This window comes from Eufriesea mexicana, unplaced genomic scaffold (assembly GCF_001483705.2).
Source record: "Eufriesea mexicana isolate 0111107269 unplaced genomic scaffold, ASM148370v2 scaffold654, whole genome shotgun sequence".
Taxonomy (NCBI): domain Eukaryota; kingdom Metazoa; phylum Arthropoda; class Insecta; order Hymenoptera; family Apidae; genus Eufriesea; species Eufriesea mexicana.
In genome coordinates, this window is record NW_016908877.1 from 1767115 (window position 1) to 1789625 (window position 22511).

A 22511-nucleotide genomic window follows, 5' to 3' on the forward strand; every position below is an offset into this window, starting at 1 on the left:
GCGCGTTGTTCGATGCGTCGAAACGAAGCGACGGTCGGAAATGGCGCAAAAGAGCGCGCGCGTGCTGCTGGAGGGTGAAGAGAGAAAAGAAAGAGAAAGAAAGGGAAAGAATGGGAAAGCGCGTGGGCCGGGCGACTAGGACGCGGACAATGCGGAGTGCCGTGCAGCGCGCTGGGCTTCTACCGGCGGAATAGACAAAAGCCCGGAAAGAATTAATGGCGGGGGGTGTCGGTGGACGGCTTCGCGCGATTTCAAAGCCAGGCAAACGAAGCTCACCGTGAGCCGAAACTGCACGCGCGCGCGTTCGTCGGCTTCCGCTCTTCACACGCCTCGCCTTCGATCTCTATCGGCCGTCGTAAACGAGTTGGCAAGCTCCGGCCAGTTTGCCGCAGTCGAGGAAAAAAGCGGATAGCCGATAGCTCGCGTCGATGAAAAGAGACTCGCGAAACACGGCGCGGCCGAGAACCGATCGACCACGATTCCTAACGAAAACGCGGTATCCGTCGCGCCCCCCGTCCCTGTCGTCGAAAGATATCGTCGGTGAATTTACGATCGCATCGACGGGCACCGCGCGGTCTACCGACAGCGGAAAAGTAACGCCGGGAAAAGGATGCTCGCGAAATTAAGTAATTTCGTCTCGACAGCCGTCGGTTTGCAATTTCCCTCTCCGCTCGCGCAATGATTTAAACGGCTGGATAAAAGCGATTTATTAAAAGGAGAATCCGCTGGGCCGTGAAATCGGTCGAACGGAGAGAAAGATATCCATCGCGACGGGGGAAAGTCGCGGCGGTAAGAATAACCATCGTCTAGCCGGTTGCGATCGGGAACGTCTACGAACGCGCGTTAACCATCGTTCTCCGCCGTTATCCGTCATCGATCAACCGAGACGAGGAAACGGGCTCGAGGAAAAGTTCTCGATCGTGCTCGATCTCGCCGATGACCGATCGCGTATCGTGGTTCGCGCGTTCGCCGTGATGTCCGCTCGATCATCCTCGCGAGTTGGCACGCGCGCAGCAGCGGTCGGGAAAGCTTGGTCGTTGCCACGAACAATAACGGGGGAAAGAAGTCCGAGAGAGAAGTAAATTAACCGATGAAAAGCAAGCGCGGAAAATGGGGAAAAGGGGAGAAAAAGGAGTCCGTAAACGAGGTTTGGCCTAACTCGGTTGTCGATGAACGGGCTAGCGATGCACTTTTAGCCTCGTAAAAGATCGCGAATACGACGGAAGCGCGTCGAAGCAACGTCGAAAGGTTAAGCCAATTACGCGGAAGCTCGATTACTCGTCTCGGTGCCGGTCGGGGGGAAGGGGGGCTCGATCGATAATCCTGGCGAACGCGAACGAGCCCGGCAGCCGAGGTTCGCCGGTTTAAACATCGAACGGGGGATCAGCAATCGGCTTTGCCGAGTTTGTCGCGAGTCTGGAAAAATGTACGGAAAGCCTCGCTGGCGATCGCGTTTCGCGTGGTCTCGATCGTCGCGGTGGCGGTATCGTCTGGCCGTTGTTGCAACCAGACGTGGCGAGGAGAACCCGAGGTTCGGCAGTTCACCACCCGTTTAATTGCTTTATCGAACATCAAACTATCCGTGAGAGGGTAGCCGCAAATGTTTGCCCATATTACAAGGGTTCGAGGCTGCGCGAGGGTTTACCACGGTGCGTCCGATCCGGGGAGTGCGCGGCGGCTCTCGTTTCACCCGAACTCGCGAACCCAGCGTGCCTTCGGCTCTCGCGTGGAACGCAACGCTCGCGATCGAACGTCGTTTCCTCTTTTCGTTCGGACGAGAAACGAGGTTGGCGAAGAAACGAGGGAAAAACGTTGCCCGTTCTGGAACGCTCGGGACACGAATCGACTGGGACGACGTTGACGGGTGGTCGAATCGGACCAGCAGAAATTGCCGTCGATACTCTCCGATAGGGCTGTCCGTTTCGTGGCACGCGCTCGCGCGCGCACACCAGGGACCATCGATCCACGACCTTGACACGATGGAAAGCGACACACGCTCGGTGGAAAGCGAAAACCAAAAGTTCACCTCGGTCCCAGCATTCGTCCCCTTTTTACCTTGCTCGCTGGAACAGTCGAAATCGGCCAAGTCCGAGTGGAGCGTAAACCAACCGTCCGTGTCCTGATTTTCTTTCGCCGATCGTAAAAACCTCCCGGCGGAAAAGCGCGTAAACTTGCCGCAGTAGTTGCGCACCGAGTTTGCCGTACGAACGATCGCGCACGGACGATCACCGTTGCCGAGAACCGTTAATTGCTAATTATTGCGCCAAGATGCCGTCGAAACGGTACCAAAGCCCCGAAACGAGCTGTTACAACGGGATTACGACGGGAATGATTCTCCTCTGTATCGGTTCGATCACGGTTCCCTAGCAACTTTTGAAGTATCGCTTCTATTTTGGGTCTGTTTCGGATGCTCTTTCGGGGTATCGATTTATCGAATTGAGATAGCTCCGATATAGTACCAAGTACGAATACACGTACTCTGCGTGGCACGGCGTGACCGTCAATCGGTATAAAACCGAAATGGAACAAATACGGAATCGATATCTCGAAAGTTTCCGTCCTTTGTACCTTGTTGGGCGCAAAATGCAGTTGCTCGAAATGGGAAAAAAAGAATCCGCATTAAGCTCGTAATCGTCGATTTACCGTCTCGATACGAAATTCCTAACGGATAACGAATATCTCGAGTGGAGTTCGCGACGCTTAGCTCGGCGTCGCTTCCGAGAAAATAATCTCGGCAGAACGACGTCGATTATCGAGTCTCGCTACACGCGAGTGCCTAGGTATCGAGATCTCGATCTTAAATGGCTCGCATTAGTCGCTCGGCTAGCCCATTCCGTATCGAAGATACGCTTGTCTAACTTTCATAGTGGAAACAAGACCGAGTTTGCCACACTTTGACCGGTAATGAAACATCGCGTCGCGCAAAAGGAAATAACGTTTGACGTACGAAAATTTAATATCTCTCGCTCGAGAGACTCTAAGGGGAAACGCGAAAAGCGTGGAAAACGAGAGGGAAAAAATCGGTATCCCAGCCAAGTCGCGTCAAGAATCAACGAGTTCCCGATCGCACGAGAGAAGCGATTATTCGGCTACTCTACGCGAGATAACTCCTAAGTGTCCTCGAACTTTGCCCGACCAGTGTCACGCATTCTCGGATCGGTAATATCAATTTTTCATATATTACTCGCTGTCGTATCGCGACATAATTTACGCTTCGCGGCTCTGAATCCTCGCGATAAAAATTTTCGTGCCCTCCAACGAGTTGGAACTGCGATCGCCATCGGCTTTTGCAATGTCAGTGACCGTCTTCTGTCCGAGGATCGGTCAAAGTGTCACGATCGTTATCTTCTTTCGTTAATAACTACTTTTTTTTTCTTTCTTTCTTTCTTCTTTACTTCCATCATTTTTTTCATTTATTATTCCCTTTTTTTCCGGCGTTTATGAACTCGAATTTTTGGAAATTTCTTATTAACCATATCGATTCGTTAACATCGGGATATTTGATAATTTGTTCGTTTGTGAAAATTATAACGACGCATTTTCGTCTTTCGCGGTACAAGCTTCCGCATTGCATCCGCGTTCAAATAAATCTTATTAACTCTTGCAAATGAAAATATGGATATACCGGAGAAAATCAGGTCACTTGGGGTTGTCGGTTAAGAATAGCCACGTATAAAAAGGTTGCGCGTAAAAAATTCCACGTATTTGCGACTAATTCTAATAGCGCAAAATTAATAATTATTAAGGACAGTGGATTCACGAATGGGGTGAATTTCACTCCACGCATCGTCAGTCGCGCGTCCATTGGCTAATCCTTGCAAAGTTTATTTTGCCGAAGACGAATCCGTAATCGAAATTACTCTATCGCCCTCGATTTCCGGAAAAAATCGAGTTTTCCTTCTAAAAGAAGCAGGATTTTTTACTAAAATAAAGTATTACGCAAAAAAGTAAGAACGTTCGGAGGGTCATCCTTACCTTAAAATTCAGGCAACCGTAACCCGAGTTTATCAGTGTCTGTAATTATAATTATTCGGGTTTCCGAATAATTGCAATTGGTCACCGAAATTTCAAAATAAGCCACGCGCTATTCTTGCTTCCCTAACAAACTAGATATAAGATAGTTATAAATTAGTTATAATTGAATCATTAATCAGAAATAAGTCAGTAACAAGTTTAAGATACTGATTAGCATCTCCGCTAGTAACGTGTAAATTATGAGGAATTAAGGTAAGTAAGGTAAGGTAAGTAAGGTAAGGTAAGTAAGGTAAGGTAAGTAAGGTAAGTAAAGGGACAAAAATAATTGAAATCTCCTGCAATGAATGGCCTATATATGGTATGCATACCAGACCATCGGCCAGCTTACAAAAGTATTGTCTATGAAATTCTTGGAAATGACGTCGTTTCTTGGAACTGTCTCGGCGAACGACCTCTGGTCATGTTATATTATCCTGATACAAAATCACGAAATCGTCCGAAAATTTTACGGCCAGGCTACAGAAGCGTTGCCCGAGAATTCTTGGAAATGACGTCATTTCTTGGAATTGTCCCGGCGAGCGACCTCCTACCACATTATATTCTCCTGATACAATGTCGCGAAATCGGCCAAAAGTTTTTCGTCGAGACCGCAAAAGTATTGCCCAAAGGCGGCAAAATTATTGACCAAAAACGGGAAAAGTATTGACCGAAAACGGCAAAAGTATTGACCAAAAACTGGAAAAGTATTGTCCATCGCGGCAAAAGTATTGACCAAAAGCAGGAAAAGTATTGACCAAAAACTGGAAAAGTATTGTCCACCGCGGCAAAAGTATTGACCAATAGCAGGAAAAGTATTGACCAAAAACTGGAAAAGTATTGTCCGCCGCGGCAAAAGTATTGACCAATAGCAGGAAAAGTATTGTCCATCGAGGCCGCAAAAGTATTGTCCAAAAGCGGCAAAAGCATTGTCCGTGTAGGCTGCAAAAGTATTGACCGAGAATTCTTGGAAGTGACGTCATTTCTTGGAACTGTCTTGGCGAACGATCTCTTGTCATGTCATGTTATCCTGATACAAAATCGCAAAATCGCCCGAAAATTTTACGGCCAGGCTACAGAAGCGGTGCTCGAGAATTCTTGGAAATGACGTCACTTCTGGGAACTGTCTCGGCGAACAACCTCCTGTCACATTATATTCTCCTGATACAAAATCACGAAATCGGCCAGAGACCTTTCCTCAAGGCGGCAAAATTATTAACCGAGAATTCTTGGAAGTGACGTCACTTCTGGGAACTGACTCGGCGAACGACCTCCTGTCATATTATGTTATCCTGATACAAAATCGCGAAATCGGCCGAAAAATTCTGGCGATACAATTCCAAGAAATGACGTGTTTCCAAGAATTCTTTGGACAATACTTTTGCAGCCTTGCCGCAAAATTTTCGGCCGATTTTGTAACTTTGTATTGGGGTAACATAAAATGATAGGAGGTTGTTCGCCGACCAATTCCAAGAAATTATTACGTCATTTCCAAGAATTTCTTGGGCAATACTTTTCCTGCTTTGCAGTATATTTTAATTATTTTACTTACCTTATACCCACCTTACTTACTTACCTTCCCTTACTTGCATTCCTTTTCTTACTAACCTGAATTCCTCTTCATTTAAATGTCATTTAAACAGATATTGCCTACTCTCTATATTTAGAGTTCAAAGGGAAGATTGAAAATTTACAAGAGATGGTTAATATCTTATACTTTGTGCGTAGCTCTTAGCTTGGAATTATTTTCCAAAGATTTCTCTTTGGAAAATAATTCCAATTACCAGGTCTCACCACGTGGAGGTGGCTACACATCGAGACCCGGACATGCGCCCTAGTGGCGCAGCCTGCTGGCGCTACCTGTAACAAAGGCACCCTAACCTAACTTGGAGCGAAAAAAGTTAAAACGAATCTACTGACACTTTATTAAATTTCGTGTCTTACAAAAAGGTCTTCGATACGGTATACTAAAATTTATTACTCTACTGTCGCAACGCTAAGACTCTAATATTTCCAAGTTCCCACAAAATTGGGGAATCAAATATAAAAAACGCGAGCAATGAAAAACTAAGAAAAAATCGCGACGCGCCCGAACGAGATCGCGATTATTCGAAAGACCGACTAGCCTAGGCGATGTACTCCCGTGCACAGAGATAACTTCATGCCTCGGCATCCTCGCGATCGGGCCTAGTCCAAGTCCAGCCACTGCAGCACTCGCCATGACTTACACGTGAACCGAGATAGTCCCCGAACCAATGAAACTCCCAGAGTCGATACGAGGGTCCGACCGGGCCTTGCAAGCCAGACAGACACTCCGTGCCCCTGCCCCATGGGGTAGAACTTAATCATCCAAAGTTGTCTGACCGTAGACACTATGCCCGTCCAGCTGCAGGCCCATGCCCCAGTCGCGTACGACCAGGGTGCCGGACCCCCGCATCGAGTCCAGAGGAAACAGAGACCCGAGGGCCACCCTGGAACCCGATGCATGACGAGATCGACAGTGGCTGGAAATGGGTGTCGGAGACGAGTCGTGAGGATGACTTATGAGACGAGAAGTTGTCGAGTGCACGAGAGTACGTCGCGTAGGCTAGTCCGTACTTAAGAACAATCGCGATTATCGCGAGAACAATTATGTTCTATTTGGTAAACGAGAGGGATGAAGCTAGGAAAATATGAAATATATACATTCGCTCCAAGTTAGATAGTTTACCTTTCTACAGACAGCGCGCACATGAGTCTTAGTCTAGGTATCTATCTTAGAACTACTTAGGTCTAACACCAGGTCCCTTAGGTCCAGGGATGTCCGACGACGTCCGAATGAAATCTAGAAAAATTTGAAAACCTAAAAAGAAAATATATATAACCCTGAAAACAAAATATATAAACCTGAAATGAAACGGATTAGTAAGAGGAAAGACAACGAAAGCGAAACGAATATGAACCACAATGATAAACCAAATAGATAGAACAACCCAACGATGAGATATAAGAAAGCTAACAATGACACGAAACTAAACCAACAACGAAACATTCGAATATTACACGAAATATTCGAATTTTCAAGTAAAGATCGACAGAAAAGAAAAAATAAAATCTGAAAAAAGAAAAATAATTAAGTCCTGAAAAGAAAAAAAATATTAAAACCTGGAAAAATCAGAAATTAGACCTGAAAAGAATTATTAAGAACCCAACGATGAGACAGAAACAACCCAACGATGAGACAGAAACAACCCAACGACGAAACATTCGAATATTATACGAAATATTCGAATGTCCAAATATAAATAAATATAAACGAAAACTAACATCTGAAATAAAAAAAAAGTAATTAATTGCTGAAAAAATAATAAATAATTAAGATCTGAAAGAAAAAGATAATTAATGACTGGAAATAAAAAAATTATTAGTAAATGGTTTAATGGGGTGGGATGTGGGTGGGGGTGGCTAGCCCCAACCACATTTCGACCCCCACCCCTCGCGCACAACGAAAATTTTAACGTGTCACTTCCGAAGTCGAACCGACAAGTGAGTTGTGCTCCGTCGCGTCGCCCCTTATATAGCCGTCGATCGGCCGAATTCTCCCCACCCCGATCGGAAATTTTCCAACTTTACCGATTCCATTATTTATTATTTTTCCGCTTTAATAGCCACTAATTTATTAATTTTTTCACTTTTATCATAAATGTACATTGCCAGCAATTTGTTAATAACATTTTTAATTTGTTGTTAACAATCGGTGTAATAATTTATAAACTTTTTGTAAATTATAGATACATTTTAATACGAGTACTTTATAAATTTACGTAATAGCCAATAATTTATTAATTTTTTTCATTTTTATTATAAATTTACGGTACGAATAATCTGTTATTAACAATTTTAATTTGTTGTTAATAATCGGTGTAGTAATTTATAAACTTTTTGTAAATTATACGTACATTTTAATACGTACGGTTTCAAGTACAAGTGATAACCGGAAATTTATTAATTTTTTCACTTTTATTATAAATTTACGTTGCGAACAGTTTGTTATTAACGATACAAATTTGCCAATTTGTATACATGTTTTATGAACTATAACTAAATTCGCGCTTTCTTTTCTTACCTTTTACCTAATACTTGGTTTCAGTAAAAAATCGTGGCATTTTCGAAAAACTCGTATTCTTCTACACCTCGTGTAGAGCAAAATAAACTCTACTAAGAACGCTTAATGGTTATTACAAATTAGATAAAAAGTTGAAATTTGTCGGACAGTGTAATTCTGATTTTTCGTCATTTCATTCGTAGACCTGTAACATGCTCGATAATTAATCAACGTAGATCGTTTACTCGGTTACTCGGTAACTCGATGATTTAACCGTTTAACACGCGAATGCACGTAGTTATCCTGCCCGTATTTGTTAAATGCCGATGAATATTCTTCTTGCGATGTAATTGAAATTACAAAAACGAGCAATTTTCATTAAGTGATACGTACGTTCCGTTTTACGCGATGCGACACTCGTTTCTTTTTACCAACGATCCGATAAGAAGCGTCATTTCGCGTGCTTTATCGGTTACGGGGGTTACGTTTCACGCGATTCTTAAACTCGCGGATCTAAATCGAGACCGTGACGTAATTTTCGAGCTGAAACTGTACCACGACAGAAGCGACGTATAAATACATTAGGTAATTTTTAATATCAATTGGAGGAGCAGCCGTAACGACAACCCCGAAACAAAGCCAAAATGGAGAGTCGACATCTTTACGATCTTACGTTGTAGAGAACAATGGTAGCCCATAAGCATACCGAGCATCGGAGTCGATAAAGCGACGGTTTTCCAAGCCTGTTCCAAGCGGTATCCTCGAGCAACTCGATGTTTCGAATTAACGAAAAAATTTCTCGACTCTGGAACCGGCAAACGTTATCCGATGGCGGATAAACATCGCCGTGACTTGGACAGAGGTTCCAACGATCGATCGCGAGTAGGCACTCAAACCTTGCTTCGATTTCTTCTCGGCGATCTCGCGGAAAATCGGTAACGACGATGGATCTACGTTTAAAGGTCGCGAAACCGCGAACGCGTAATCGATAAATCGGTAATGCCATTCGCTCGTTAGCCAGCTATACGAGCGGAGCGTGTCTTTGGTATTTGATATTCCGCTTATCTCGGGCTGCTTTCCGTCCCTCGCCGAAACCGCGCGCGTCCGCTCTCGCGAGCTGTCGTCGCCCCCCGTCGTGCACGGTTTCTCCGAATCGCGGGTGTTGGTCCGAACGCGATATTTCACCGCGGAACGTGCCGCGTATCCTTGCTTTATCCTCGGGGAGTAATATTTCAGTAACGGGAAGCAAGGTTCTCGGTCACGCGGACGAGATTACGGTAAACGAATCGATCGGTGGAAAAAAGCGACGCTTTCGCTGGAAGCGACGGTGAAAAACCGAAGCATTTTTCATCGCGATCTCGTCGAAGGAGAATCGTTCGATCTAGCCCTCGATCCTCTCCTCTTTCTTTTCTCTTTTCGACGCGTCGGTGCAATCGAAACTTACCCCCGCGTATGCCCTCTATCGAACGAGTTTAACGTCTGTAGTCATTCTGTTCAAAGGAGCCACGCGTGGCGCAGCCTGTCCAGAGGATAGCGTTCGAGAGGAGAACGGCGCGTGCAAATGCAAAGGCGTGACCTACTGTCCAATCGTCGATTGCGAAGCGGATCTAAGCGCGAGCCTGATAAAGCCAGGGGATCATAAAACGCCCGGTAACTGTTGCGATCATTTCGTATGCCTTCCCCCAGGTAAGATATCCGATCGAATGCCTCACGCCGTGTTCCACGTTCGTGCAAACAAAGCCGTCCAACCGGTGTTTTCTTTGTTTCCGTGAAAGACGCTCCAAGACCCGAGCCGTGTCCCGAGGACAGCGTGTGGACCGAGGATGGAAAGTGCGAGTGCGCGCCGTGCCCACCGGCCAGCTGTCAACCCGGACATCGTCCCGTTCAAGTCAAGCCTGCCCTCGATCCCGAGGTACCCGATAGGTGTTGCCCTCTCTACGAGTGTAGACCCGCAGGTAGGTAATATCCTAACCGAGTCCATTTACTCTCCTTTACTCTTCCACTCGGAAGAATAACCTCTCCGAAAACCTCCATTCAAATTCCCTCCTCCCCCCCCCCAAAAAAATTAAAAAATTTTGATTTTTCACCAATCGGTCCTTATTAGCGTAACAAACGGGTTCGCGAATGCACGCGTCGACGTAGAGACCGCATTCGGAACTAGATAACGTCCGTTTTGGAATTTAATAATGATCCCCGTGGGACACACCACCTCGGGGACAGTTAACGACTATCGTAGCGTATGTCGGAACTATCGCTAAGCCACGATCGATCCTCGGATCCCTTCCAATGTTCGTCCACGTCGAATCAGGCTATCTATCTATCGATCCATCGACCGACCGACCGACCGACCGACCGACCGATCGACCGACAGCCGTTCGTTTTCCCTCGAATAGACGATTCGATGGCTATCTATCTATCGATCCATCGACCGACCGACCGACCGACCGATCGACCGACAGCCGTTCGTTTTCCCTCGAATAGACGATTCGTGTTTGACCGACGCACGTTGTCGAGATTCCTACAGGTATGCGATGCGAAACGTCAACGTGTTTGTTTACATTGCAGAGGCCGTCTCATGGGTAAAAGTGGCGACCGAGATGTCGAAATCTGCGAAATATTGTATTTACGAGAACAAGGCGAGGAAGTTGGGCGAACGATGGCAGGAATCGGATTGCGTTAGCTGCATCTGCCAGGAGGACGGAGTATCCTGTCAGGAACCGATGTGCAAGTCCTGCGAAAACGCGATTCCGCCCGACCCCGGCGAGTGTTGCCCTCACTGTCCACCGCTCGAGAACACCACTCTTCACGAACCTCGACCTCCCTGTCCAACTTCCCTCGAAGATTGCGAGTTGACGTGCGAGCACGGTTACGCGCGAGACGAAAACGATTGTCCCATTTGCGGTTGCAACAAATCCAAGGTACAACGGCGAACGATGAAACGCCATCGGTCGACGTTCCAGCTAATGCGCTGTCACGCTCTGTCGTTCTGTTTTCAGGACGTCGACGACGACGACGACGACGACGCCGCCGACGCGGATGCCGACGCGACGGCAGGGGTACGCGCGACAACCGAGATCGGGTCCGTGGACGAAGCGAATTGTCCAGAGTTACCGCACTGCGGCTTCAATTGCGATATAAAGAAGAACGAGAAGGGTTGTTCGGTGTGCTCCTGTGAGACTTTGGAGACGTTCGAGCAACAGCCCATCAACGATACCGTTTCGGTCGACGACACCGGCAAGAAGGTTTGTCCCGAGGTGAAGTGCGATTTGCATTGCGAACGGGGACTGGTGATGGACGAGAACGATTGCACGTTTTGCAAGTGTCGAGAGCCAGGTTCGGGATGTCCGCCTCTAGTCGGATGCAGAAAACGATGCGCCTTTGGTTACAGGACGAACAAACGCGGCTGTTCGGTGAGTAGCGAAGTAGTCTCTTCTCCTTCTGCTCTCGTTGCATGGAAATTATTCTGTGGATACCGTGACTCGTAGATATGTCGCTGTCGGGCCTCCTGCACGGATCATCTTAACGACACGTATCCGGAAGGATCGACTTGGCATCCGAACTGGTGCACCTCGTGCACCTGCGAAACCGGAGGGAAGCTGAGCTGCAAAGAGACCGTTTGCTCGGTAGCCTGCAACGATCCGTTGCCTCCGCAGCCGGAAACCTGTTGTCCCGTCTGTCCAATTACGGTGGTAAGCTTTTCCCGCTCGCGGTCGTCCGGTTCGCCGCGGAATCGTTTCGCCTCGAGTTGCCTCGAGTTGCCTCGATAGACCCGACTGCAATTTGTCCTTTCTTCCTTTTCTTTTCAGCCGACGAAAGGGAACGGACCGGTGAGCGGTCATCATCAAGGAGGCAAAGGCTGGGGCACCGTACCGATCACCTTGATCGCGATACTCGCCTTGCTCTGCGTCCTACTCATCGTCCACATCGTTCGCGGCCGATTCCGCGCTCGTCTTTCGCCTTCCGAGGCCTCTTACTCCACTTACCCTCCGCAGTACTATAAATGCGTGCCAGCGTACGACACGCCGGTGCATCGAAACGAGAAAATCGTGCCCTTGTAAAAGACTATCTGGCAAACCGGGAGAAACGCGAAACACGTTACGGACAAGCGGCGTTTTCTTTAACGCGCGGCGGCTTCCTCCTACACCGTGCGTGATGTAGCCTGCGTGCTGCACCGTGCTGCACCGTGCTGCACCGTGCTGACCAAAACTAGAAGAACGAAGAGGGGAAAATGGAAAACGGATCGATGATCCGGCGATGATAATAGAGCATGGTGGTAGGCGAGAAAGCAACCACGGCCGCCGTCAGCCAGTCTAAACCCGACGTTTTACCGGTTGAAGATACCACATATTGTAGATTCAGTATTATTTGTAAGTAGCGGACGGTTTTGCGATCGTAAGAGAAGACAACTGAGATACAGGCCGAAGCTCGCCAAAAGCACGGCTGTCGGTATCCTCTCGCGAATTCCTCTAATTCGATGCGATGTGTTGCCATGTGTAAATTACGATATAAAAGCTAGCGTGATTATCACGAAGAGGTAAAAAGAAAAAAAGAAGAAAAGAAAAAGAAAAAGAAAAAAAAAAAACAGTAAATACGCTAACGATAAACTTGGTAGATCCTAACTCGATCGAGAACCGTAGAAGAGAGAAGCAGGTGTCTTAGTCGTAGTATTAGTTCCCTCGATCTCTGGACCATCGTTGTGTTTCGCGATGCGATCACGAAGCTTCGCTGTTACTTGGCAATACTTGGACGATTTTATATCGGCTTTCCACGCGATTTTCACGCGCGCTGCTTTCTTCCTTGCTTACGCGTCTTCTTCTCGTCGCACTCGTCTTAACTTTTCACCTTTCCATTTCCCCGCTCCACCTTCTCTCCTTTTTCCTTCATCTTTTCTTCTCTTCTCCCCGCACCCCTCGTTTCTTCCTCTCGTCCCATTTGCACGTTTACCCATTCTCGGATCACGGGTAAAATGCCTAGTTCCATCGATTTCAACCGAGTGGATGAACGATATTAATCCACGTTCTAAACGATATCCTGTCCTCGGGGCGTCGTTTGTCACGGCACTGCTCGCGGGAGAGAATCGGTTACGGAATAACGCGCCACCTTCTTACGGCTCTTCCGGAAGCCCGCGGTTTCACGCCGGATTAAATCGGATTCGTTCAATTTGTCATCGTTTAACGACTACGGGAGGAAAGGAGGAAACGCTTTCCTCCTTGTTCGTTGTCCGTACGTAGAGCCAGCAAGCATGCCGGTGGTGCATTTAACGTCCTAGATTTCTATTTTTACCAGATTGTTTCCACGTTACGCCTTTATTCCTTCCGTCGCGTACGACCCGTAACGTTTCCACTCGAATCAGGCACGGGCGTTTCGTCGAGCGAAAAAAAAAAAAAAATTACGATGCAAGATCGTTTGACCGCGGTTCTTTTCTTTTCTTTTCGCGCGAATAAACCACGAAATCTGTCCGTGTTCGCGTATCGATTTTTCCCTCCCCCCGTCTCCTATTTTCCTTTTTCCTTTTTCCTTTTTCCTTTTTCCTTTTTCCTTTTTCCTTTTTCCTTTTTCCTTTTCTCCGTGGCGCGTTCTTTGCGATGCGAATGTGTCCCGTATGTCGAGCGTATCTTGCCTTCGATTTCGGTCTAGCGCATTTTCCATATCTACCGTTTCGTTTCTCTTGGCACATATCTGTACATACATATCTATCCGAGAATCTACTCGCCCTGTACAATCTCGCCGTTCCGGCAGCGTTATTACCCAAGTATTAAAGAGTGTTAGGCGTTCTACGAGATCGTTCGTTCGTATCGTGTTCGTTTTTAGACTCGATATCGCGCAGCAACTGCATCTCGTGCAGCAACGATAATGACGTAGCTATAACGTAGTTTGTTACTTACCAACTACAAAAGGAGCAAGAGAATACTGCGAGAGAGCGAGAAAGAGGGTGTGTGTGTGTGTGTGAGAGAGAGAGAGAGAGAGAGGAAGAATGAAGATTGGCGAGCAGGAAGGAATTGCGAGCATGCCACCTATGGATGCATGTATAGCTGTGTACGCGTGTAGTAGCTGCGACTGAGAAATGGAGAGAGGCAGAGAATGAAAGGAAGAGAGAAAGAGAGAATTATGAGAGAGCGTACAAAAGCGAGGAAGGGAGGACGAGAAGGAGCGAAATAGAAGAGGAAGATTGGAAGAAATTTCGTTCGGCTGTCGTTTCTCGTACGGGCGATGCTAATCGTTATCGTTGTAACACGAGGTTCACCGTCGATTTGTCGTGCAAACGCAAATTAAAACATATCTCTCTCTGTGCTTGGACGCAAGCGCGCGCGCGCGCACGCGCGCGTCCGCACGTAGAACCTCGTCTTATCATTCCTTCTCTCCTAAACTAACGCGTACATATATTTTTCCAATGCGACACTCACGTCTTATTGTACATCGTCTCTAACCGTTTATCGTCTAGTAATGCTAAAGTTGCCCGCGTGTACGCGTTATATTGGACGCGCACGCGCACGCGCGCGTCCTCTCTACCGTATGTAGAACGATCGTCGATAAAACGCAGACTGTATTTCGTACGTGTAGATGTACGTTGGAGACAATATGTATCGACGACAGGTTCGTACGATGTTCCCGTGACGCGCGACAGCGATGCGCGAGCCTCCGTCGTTTCTCCTTCTTCACCGCGTACAACGCGTTCTACCAATAATCATACCGATAAACGAGCCCGATCGTTCTTTCGTTCTCGCACGATCATGCGATTATCCCTCGTGTATGACGAAATAAACTTAATCCCGCGTTGCGAAACGAGAAACCGAAAGCGAGAAGCCGAGCGATTGTTCTCTGCGCCACGTAACGAGAACATGGCGGGAGCGCGGGTGCACGTAAATTCTATCGCAGAACGCTCGAGACGCGGCGAAAAGCAGCAGCCAACCGAGGCCATCGAGAAACGAATAGTCTCGTGCTTGCGCGCCCTTTTTTTGTGTACAGTTTCACCGTAACGAAATGTCATATCAGTGTAACTTAGACTTATTTAATATGTGCGAACTCGTATGCATATTAAAATCGTGCGTCGTGTTTAAAAGATAGCTCTTGTATGTTAAATAAAATGAGACTAAATAAAATTGTTGATATGTGATATATTGTATACGAGAGGTATGTAAGCTGGTAGGTAATTTACTTCTTTACCATCGGGTTTCGCGTTGTTTTCGACGCGTGACGCGTCGCCATGGAACTAATTTATTTTTAGTTAACGTTCGTTGTACGTACCTTGAACTCTGGACCGATAGATTCGACGAATTCGTCTACGAAAATTCGGCGTACGTATCTCGTGCGAAGACGATCTCGTGGATGGGAAGACTCGTCGTGTTCCGTTACAAACATAACCAACGCGACCATTCTTCGAACGGCAGACTGTCCTTCTTCGTCGTTGTTTGGAAACAGAGGTCGGTTAAATGCTCGTATCGAAATTCGCTGCTCAAATTCGAATTTAACTTTATATAAAAATGTTACACTCGAATCACAAACCAACTACGCCTATACGTAACGGTATTTTCGCGATAATCAAAGTTCTCTACAGATGGCGTTGATACGAACCACGCCGTCGCAGGTAAGGTGTCTTATCGTCAGTTCGTAAATGGCGCGCAACTAGTAAACGATCGTCTTTTTACGTGTTCCTCGTAACAGTTTGGTGAATTTTGTTTGTTCCTCAAATGCTCCTACCGTCCCTTCCATCGTCGATGCGATCAGACTGGCGCACAACGGACCGTAAGTCTTTGAGCGACGTTTTAAATTACAGAAATTAATAATCGCGATGTGACATCGCGCGACATGGTTTCGTCGATTTCGAAATCGATCAATGGCGTCTCCTATTGCACTCGTGTTTGCGTTATTCGATATATTAACCGATAATTTATTCCATTATTATCGTATTCGGTCGTCTTACAAACGACAAAGCGGTAAAATTTCGTTGCGATACGTTTTCGATATCGATCAGAGCATAAATCGAATAACACGTTTTACGTCGCATCGCGTGTATCGTAATCGATATTTCCTTCGAATGTACATTCGACGTCGTATTCGCGTTGAACGATGCGACACCGATATAACGTACGTCCATTTCGTTTCTATTTCGTCGAACAATTCGATCGCCTCGGAGAATCGTAAATACATAGATTTTACGTCGTCGTACGTAAATCGATCGTTGGCTTCGAACTTACGCGAAGGTATGAAAACTATCGAATGGTCGGAAAAAAGTGGCGGGAAAAATTGCGCGATACAATTTTAGTCGTTCTCGAGGTTCACAGAGGACGCTAGTAGAGGGGTAGCTACGGTCGGTAATCTAGTTCTCCACCGATAATATCACGGAAACGTTTATCCGTCGTAACGCGAATGCGCGTTGGGAGATGCGTTTAAACGCGATTCTGTTGCGCGATTTAGACCCATAAAGTTATCGGATCGCAACGATTGAAATCGGTTGTGCGCGTTTACGCGATAAATCGAAATCGGTATCCCGACTTCGCGCGAATAAATAAAAGAGTCGCGGCTGCTGTCTATATAATATAAAGGATACGCAAACGGTTTTCTACAGAACAAAAACCGAGACGTGATTCACAGATTTATGATTTATTTCTATACATCTAACGCGTCTCGCATGGTTGTACAATAAATTTTCGTGAAAGCGGTACATCGTTTGCGAGAGACGGTTGGTTTCGTGTTAGAACGCGAGATCGAATTGTCGATGGCGTACTCTTTGCCTATTCGTACGCTCGAGTCTACGGTCAAAAATATATTTTACACCAGAAATTCAACACTGTGATCGGCTTATATATACATACATGCACACATACATACACACACGCGGAAACACATCCGAACGCACAGGTACGCGCGCGCGTACCTCAAGCGAGTGCCAAGAATCGATATCTTTGCTCGCGAATGGAACGTTGGAGCGAAAGAACAGTCTCCGGCGATCGATCGTTCTCCGGTGGATCGATCGAATAAAGGGATGACCGCCGCGCGAATATCCGTATAGAATTTACCAGAAGTCTAGGCGAGAGAAGACCGGTGCGCGAGAAATAGGTTGGCGCAGCGATGCGATATCGATTTGCATTCGCGAAATACGCTCGTTCGCGCGGTCGTTTTAGCCGTGCATAGAAGGAGGAGGGAGCAGCTGACGACTCCATCGCGAACACCTTTGCGAAGGGTGCGCGTGTTTAACAACCAGTTCTCTCCTTCGAGGGAAGGCTCCTCCCAGAAGTTTTACTAAGGACGAGCCTGCCTCTCCTCCATTGGCGAGAAAACGCGCGATCGATGGTTCTCGTGGGGCGCGCGCGAACGTTCAACGGTTTCGCCTTTTCGAAATGACCTTTCGAAAATGCGAGCCTCGCGATCGGAGGAAATTGGCGAGGCAGGTCGCGAGGCGCGATAAAACGCGACCGCTCGGGCAAGTAGACGCGACACCGGTCGAAAGAGGAAGAACACCGAGTCAGGCAAACGCGTGGACACGCGCAAACACGTCGTCGGTTTGTCCTGGATGAGCCGCGTCGTTTCGATCGGTCTCGTAATCGGTTGGTCACGTCGAATGCTGAGGGGGTGGAAGCGCGATTTCGTATCCGGTTGGCATGCTCTGTTGGTGGTGCTGGTAATGATGCGCGGTGGACATCATCTGATGATGCGTTTGTTGATAATACTGATGATGCATGCTCGAATGGCTAGAGTAATAGACGGAAGTCTGCTCCGCGTCTTTACCTGAAACAGCGAGCGTCGGTATTTGGATGGAAGCTGCGCAAGAGGCGCGTAGACACTAGGTAACGAGGACGCAAAGAGCGAATCGCGGGAAACGAGAAGGAGATTGGGACTTACCGGTTTCGCAGACACCGCGTCCGTAGCACAGCGTCTTCACGTCGTTCATGGGACTGAGACCACCGCTATGGGGGTGCGTGGTGTGCACGGAGGACGGGGCGACAGGTGTGGCGTATCTCGGATGGCGCGGAGCCATGGGACTCATACCCATCGGGCTGCACGGGTTCACCGCGACCGGTGACATGCTCATGGTGGAGAGCGGCGACATGGCGAGATTCGTGCCGTTCGAATCGATGCTCTGCAACGATTGAATGCTCTCTCCGTTGCTCACCGAGTTGCCGATCACGTTGCCTGGATTATTTTGGCAGTTGAGGGGCAACATATCCCTGAAACGAGGAAAAGGAAAGAGAGGTGAGCGACGAGAATAATCGCGAGCTAGTGCTCGTACCGATTGTCCGGGGTCGGTCGGGGGCGCAGATAAGAGAAATCGTCCGGGTGAGAAATTGACCGTGTGCCCCGCCATAAATCTTTGACCGTCTCGTAAAGAGCGGAGACAGACGGAAAAGTGGAAGGAAGGTTCGGTCCGAACCGAGAAGCACATGCGAGGTTCCTCATTGTCTTACGGATTGGGAAAAAAACCTATGACCCTTGGCCTAGGAAGGGCCAGCGACGGATCACGAACCAGCACGCACACACACACGCTCGCGTGCACGCGTTCTTCCGTTCCGAGAATTTTCTCGACGCGTTCGAAAAAGGTCGAGGAGAGAGAGAGAGAGAGAGAGAGAGAGAGAGCGAGAAGAAAGGGAGAAAAGGCAGCTCGTTCGCGACGCATTGTTCCGTGGCCGATGGAAAGAAACGTTCCCCGGCCATTTGCACGCGCGAACGTTTCCCTCTGTCTCCACCGGCTTCGCTGCCCTCATCTTTGCAGCGTTAGACGCTGGCGTACGTGTTCGTGTCAGCGTTTCGTATCAGTGTTAACGTAATGTTCGCGACACGCACGTGCACGCACGGTGGTCCATGTGCAAAGCAGCTCCGCCCCTGACCACGCTTCGTTCCTGCCACTTCGTCTCTGAACCGCATCGCCGACCTTCCCTCGTCGCCCTGCCGCGAACCCCGCATTTTTATGCTCGCGTTCCAAGGTCTCCGTTCTCAAACGCGTCTCTCCTCCACCTCTACCGCTTCCTCCTCCTCCTCCTCCTCCTCCTCCTTCGCCTTTCGTTCGTTCCACGTCGCGATTTCCTTTGAGCGACCACCGCGAACGACCACGGAAACGTTCTCCAGAACGATCAGCGACGATTCGCGAGCGGATTTCGGTCGTTTCGCCACTCGACGAACGCGATAATCACGCGTGACCGATGAAAAAGAGAAAAGGAGGGAAGAGAGAGAGAGAGAGAGAGAGAAAGATAGATGGAAGGCAGCATCGGAGGGCTGATCGTGGCCTTTATGTAGTAAACTATTGGTAGTGCGAACAGCTCAATGGTGAAACGAGAGACGTAACCGAAGCTGCGTCATAAAACGGTAATAGGGCGTCGCGTTTCCTTTTCGTAGAGGTTTCGACGAGGGAGTGGGACGTTAGGGGCGGAACAAGGTGGAAGCTCGAACGAAGGAGCACCTCCGCGTCCGAAGGATGATTTTTTCGGGCGAACCGGTCGGCAAATTTAGCGAGGTGAAAGCTCGCGAGGGAAGAAAGGCCGAGCGCGATAGTAGCTCGACGAGCGAAATCGTCGCAAGCTTCCGAGCGCGCAGCGTCGCGTCACCATCGTCACCGTACGGTCCAAATCGGACCGTGACCGAGCCACATCGTAGCCATAACAACGTTCCTCTCGTTCTCTCTCGCTCTCTCTCGCTCTCTCGTTATCCTTATCCATCTGGTAGCCGCGCGACATCGCGTACGCGGCGGCGAAATTCGAGGAATCGCGAGTCGGAAATGGTGAGAAGTTCGGCGAGAAAGCTTTCGGTCGGAGAAGCGTCGCGAGGACGATTGGCGAATGGAACGGGCCTAAGTCGCGATGTCGAGAGGACGGAGAAATAGATGGGAGTTTTGAAACGGGTGGGTAAAAGTAGCAGTGGCGGTAGTCGGTGGGTAGGTAGGCAGTTAGAGTAGGTAGTAGGTAGTAGGTAGTAGGTAGAACGGTGACGGAGAATGGTGTCGGGTAAATCGGATTCCGGGTTTTCCTTCAAAGACAAACCCGCGCGCGTACCCCGATGATTTCGGTGGACGGGGCTCGTTCGGGGAATGATTTACCGACTTTGGGCGCGGTCAGTGCGTGCCCCAGGAAGAAAAACGCACGACCCTGGTACACATGTCGAAACACTTGTTGCTCGGTGGAAAAGTCGAGGACCCCCCGTTGACACACGTGCCCGCCATGCAGGGACACGGTTCGCGGGACGCTTTCGCGTTCTCGGTCGGGTGCCATCCTACTCGGTCGGGGCAATTTCGGACGCGAGAGAAGGAATGACTTACGTTCTCGTCTGCGGCGTGCGATCCCTCTGTCGTCGATTCTTGAACCAATTCGCCACCTGAGTCAATGTCAAGCCGGTCTCCTTCGCCAGGTTCTTCTTCTCCTCGGACAGCGGGTACTTGGTCCGCATGTAGCACTGTTTCAACGCGTTCCTCGATCGTTCCTTGAAACAGTACACCACCTCCTCGCCGTCCCAGATCGTCTTCGGCAACGGATATTTCTTCCGCAGCCGATACTTGTCCACCGCGCCGAGCGGCCTGCCGCGGATCTTTTCCGCCTCGCGATAATGCGACTTGAACCACATCTGCTGCAGCTCCGGGTGCCGATCCGGCGTGAACGGGTGGCTCTCGAGGATGGAGTAGAGCTCGTGGTAGGCGCCTCGATGAAAAGCCACCGTGGCTCTCGCTATCAGCACGTTCTCGTCGCGACGGAGCAGCTCGCCGGGCGGCAAGGACCATAGCAGCCTATCATCCAAACGTGCGTTCCTTTTAGATACCGTGTCCAATCGTGGATACTGTTACGCGGGTGAGAGCCGACGCGCGATCCTATCGAGTGAATCGTGGAAGGAAGAGAGGGTCGGCTACCGTCGGTAGCTTACTGTACGCGGCGGTAAGGTAAAGACGGGACGGGAGATTTCGACGACGGTGCTGTCGGCGGTGTCCCGCACGGACGCGATTCGCGCGACGCTCCTCGAATCGGGCGAAAACCGCGAAACGAGGAGAAAGAAAAAAAGGCAAAGAGAAAATAGAGAGAAAGGACGATCGTTACCTCGTGAGCTTCTCGATATCCTGCCTCTGCGATAACGCCTTGCACATGCAAGATATCTGGTCCGGCGTATAGTTACTGGCCGTAATTCCCAGAGAAAGACCGCCGATATTTCCGATATTGCTGGACGTATTCGCGGAACTGCAAGTGGTGAGCTCTTGAGGATACTGAAGTCCGCCGTTGGACACCGGTGTCACCGTTTGCGAATGAGAATGATGCGTCAACGCGAGTCCGGGCATCGACGAATCGTCAAACTGTCCGGTCGCCGCGTTCCGGTGCATGCCACCTATTTGACCGTTGCACTCGCTGTTCGGCGACGACAATTGCTCCGAACTATCGGGCATTCTCGTTCTCGATTCCCTCGCTTCTCGTCCGATCACTCCGAGTTCATATTACTTGTCACCGTCGTCGGACGCCGATCCGACGCTTGGCCGAACCCTCGTTACGTTCGCGACTCCGATCCGTTCGGTCCTCGCCGTTGTTGGCGCGTCTTTCGCCTACGACCGCGATCCTCGACTCGCGTTATCGATCGGCAAATAAACTCGCGATTCCGACGCGTATACCACGCGTATGCCTTACGGGTTGACACGGAGCGCGCGTACACGAAAATAAGCATCCGCTGCACCAACAACGATCCACGCTTATTCCATCGGCCGAGTTTCATTCATGTCCCCGCCATCCGTAGTTTTTCATTCATCGGTTCTTACCGCCGGTGCACGTAGATCGTGTCTCCTCCATGCGAACCGAGCGTCGCGTCCGCTTCGAGAACCAGGCGGCCCCTCAACCTCGTCCACCTTTACCGTGCATCCTTCGCGAGAATTCTACGCCGACTATGGCACCGACGTATCCCCGTTTCCTCACCGTTCCAAACACACTTTTTCACCAACCGCGTGCGGACCACGAATCGACTGAAAGCGTAAGAATAGATGTTTCACCGCGATATCGCGAGGATCGCGTGGAAGCGCGGTAACGCGGTTCTGCTGTGCTACTGCCGACTAGAACGACGATCCTAGCGGTACCAACGACACTGCCGATCACTCCGCGCCGATGCCGATGCCGATGGCGATGCCGTTGCCGTTGCCGTTGCCGTTGTCGTTGCCGTTGTCGTTGCCGTTGTCTCCGAGTTTGTCGTTGTCGTGGTTGCCGATGCCGATGCCGATGCAGTCGGTGGTGGAGGTTGCCGGTGTGCCGGCTGTTCTCTCTTCCTCTTCTGGACGGCCTTCTTTTTCGTTTTTTCTGGCACGCTCGCGCGGAGAGGAGTGGAGCAGAGCGCGGTGCGGAGCGAAGCGGTCGCTCCTCGCCATTGGTCGCCGTGGAGCGCGCGAGCTCGTCCCATTGGAGGAGCACGGGGGCGGCGCAAATTTCTACCCCCGGTCGAAAGCCACCCTATTCGGTGTCCACGGATACCG

The 22511-nt window shown here is 49.2% G+C and overlaps 2 protein-coding genes across 4 annotated transcripts in view; one reads left to right on the forward strand and one right to left on the reverse strand.

Annotated features, from left to right (window-relative positions):
• Positions 1–13484, forward strand: part of cmpy (crimpy) — a 112176-nt gene extending 98692 nt beyond the window's left edge. For all 3 annotated transcript variants that reach the window (XM_017898688.1, XM_017898687.1, XM_017898689.1), the window contains exons 6-11: positions 9596–9781; positions 9871–10050; positions 10661–11013; positions 11092–11505; positions 11581–11784; positions 11902–13484. In XM_017898688.1, the coding sequence (XP_017754177.1) occupies positions 9596–9781; positions 9871–10050; positions 10661–11013; positions 11092–11505; positions 11581–11784; positions 11902–12153 (1589 nt within the window). In that variant the 3' untranslated portion in view covers positions 12154–13484. The remainder of the gene's footprint in view (positions 1–9595; positions 9782–9870; positions 10051–10660; positions 11014–11091; positions 11506–11580; positions 11785–11901) is intronic.
• Positions 13485–17645: 4161 nt separating this feature from the next.
• On the reverse strand, positions 17646–21446 carry Six4 (homeobox protein six4). The gene is made up of 4 exons (XM_017898641.1): positions 21106–21446; positions 20340–20801; positions 17936–18261; positions 17646–17821 (listed from the first exon to the last, which is right to left on the reverse strand). The coding sequence occupies exons 1-4, from the start codon at positions 21444–21446 to the stop codon at positions 17646–17648; spliced, it is 1305 nt and encodes a 434-aa protein (XP_017754130.1).
• Positions 21447–22511: the final 1065 nt, after the last annotated feature.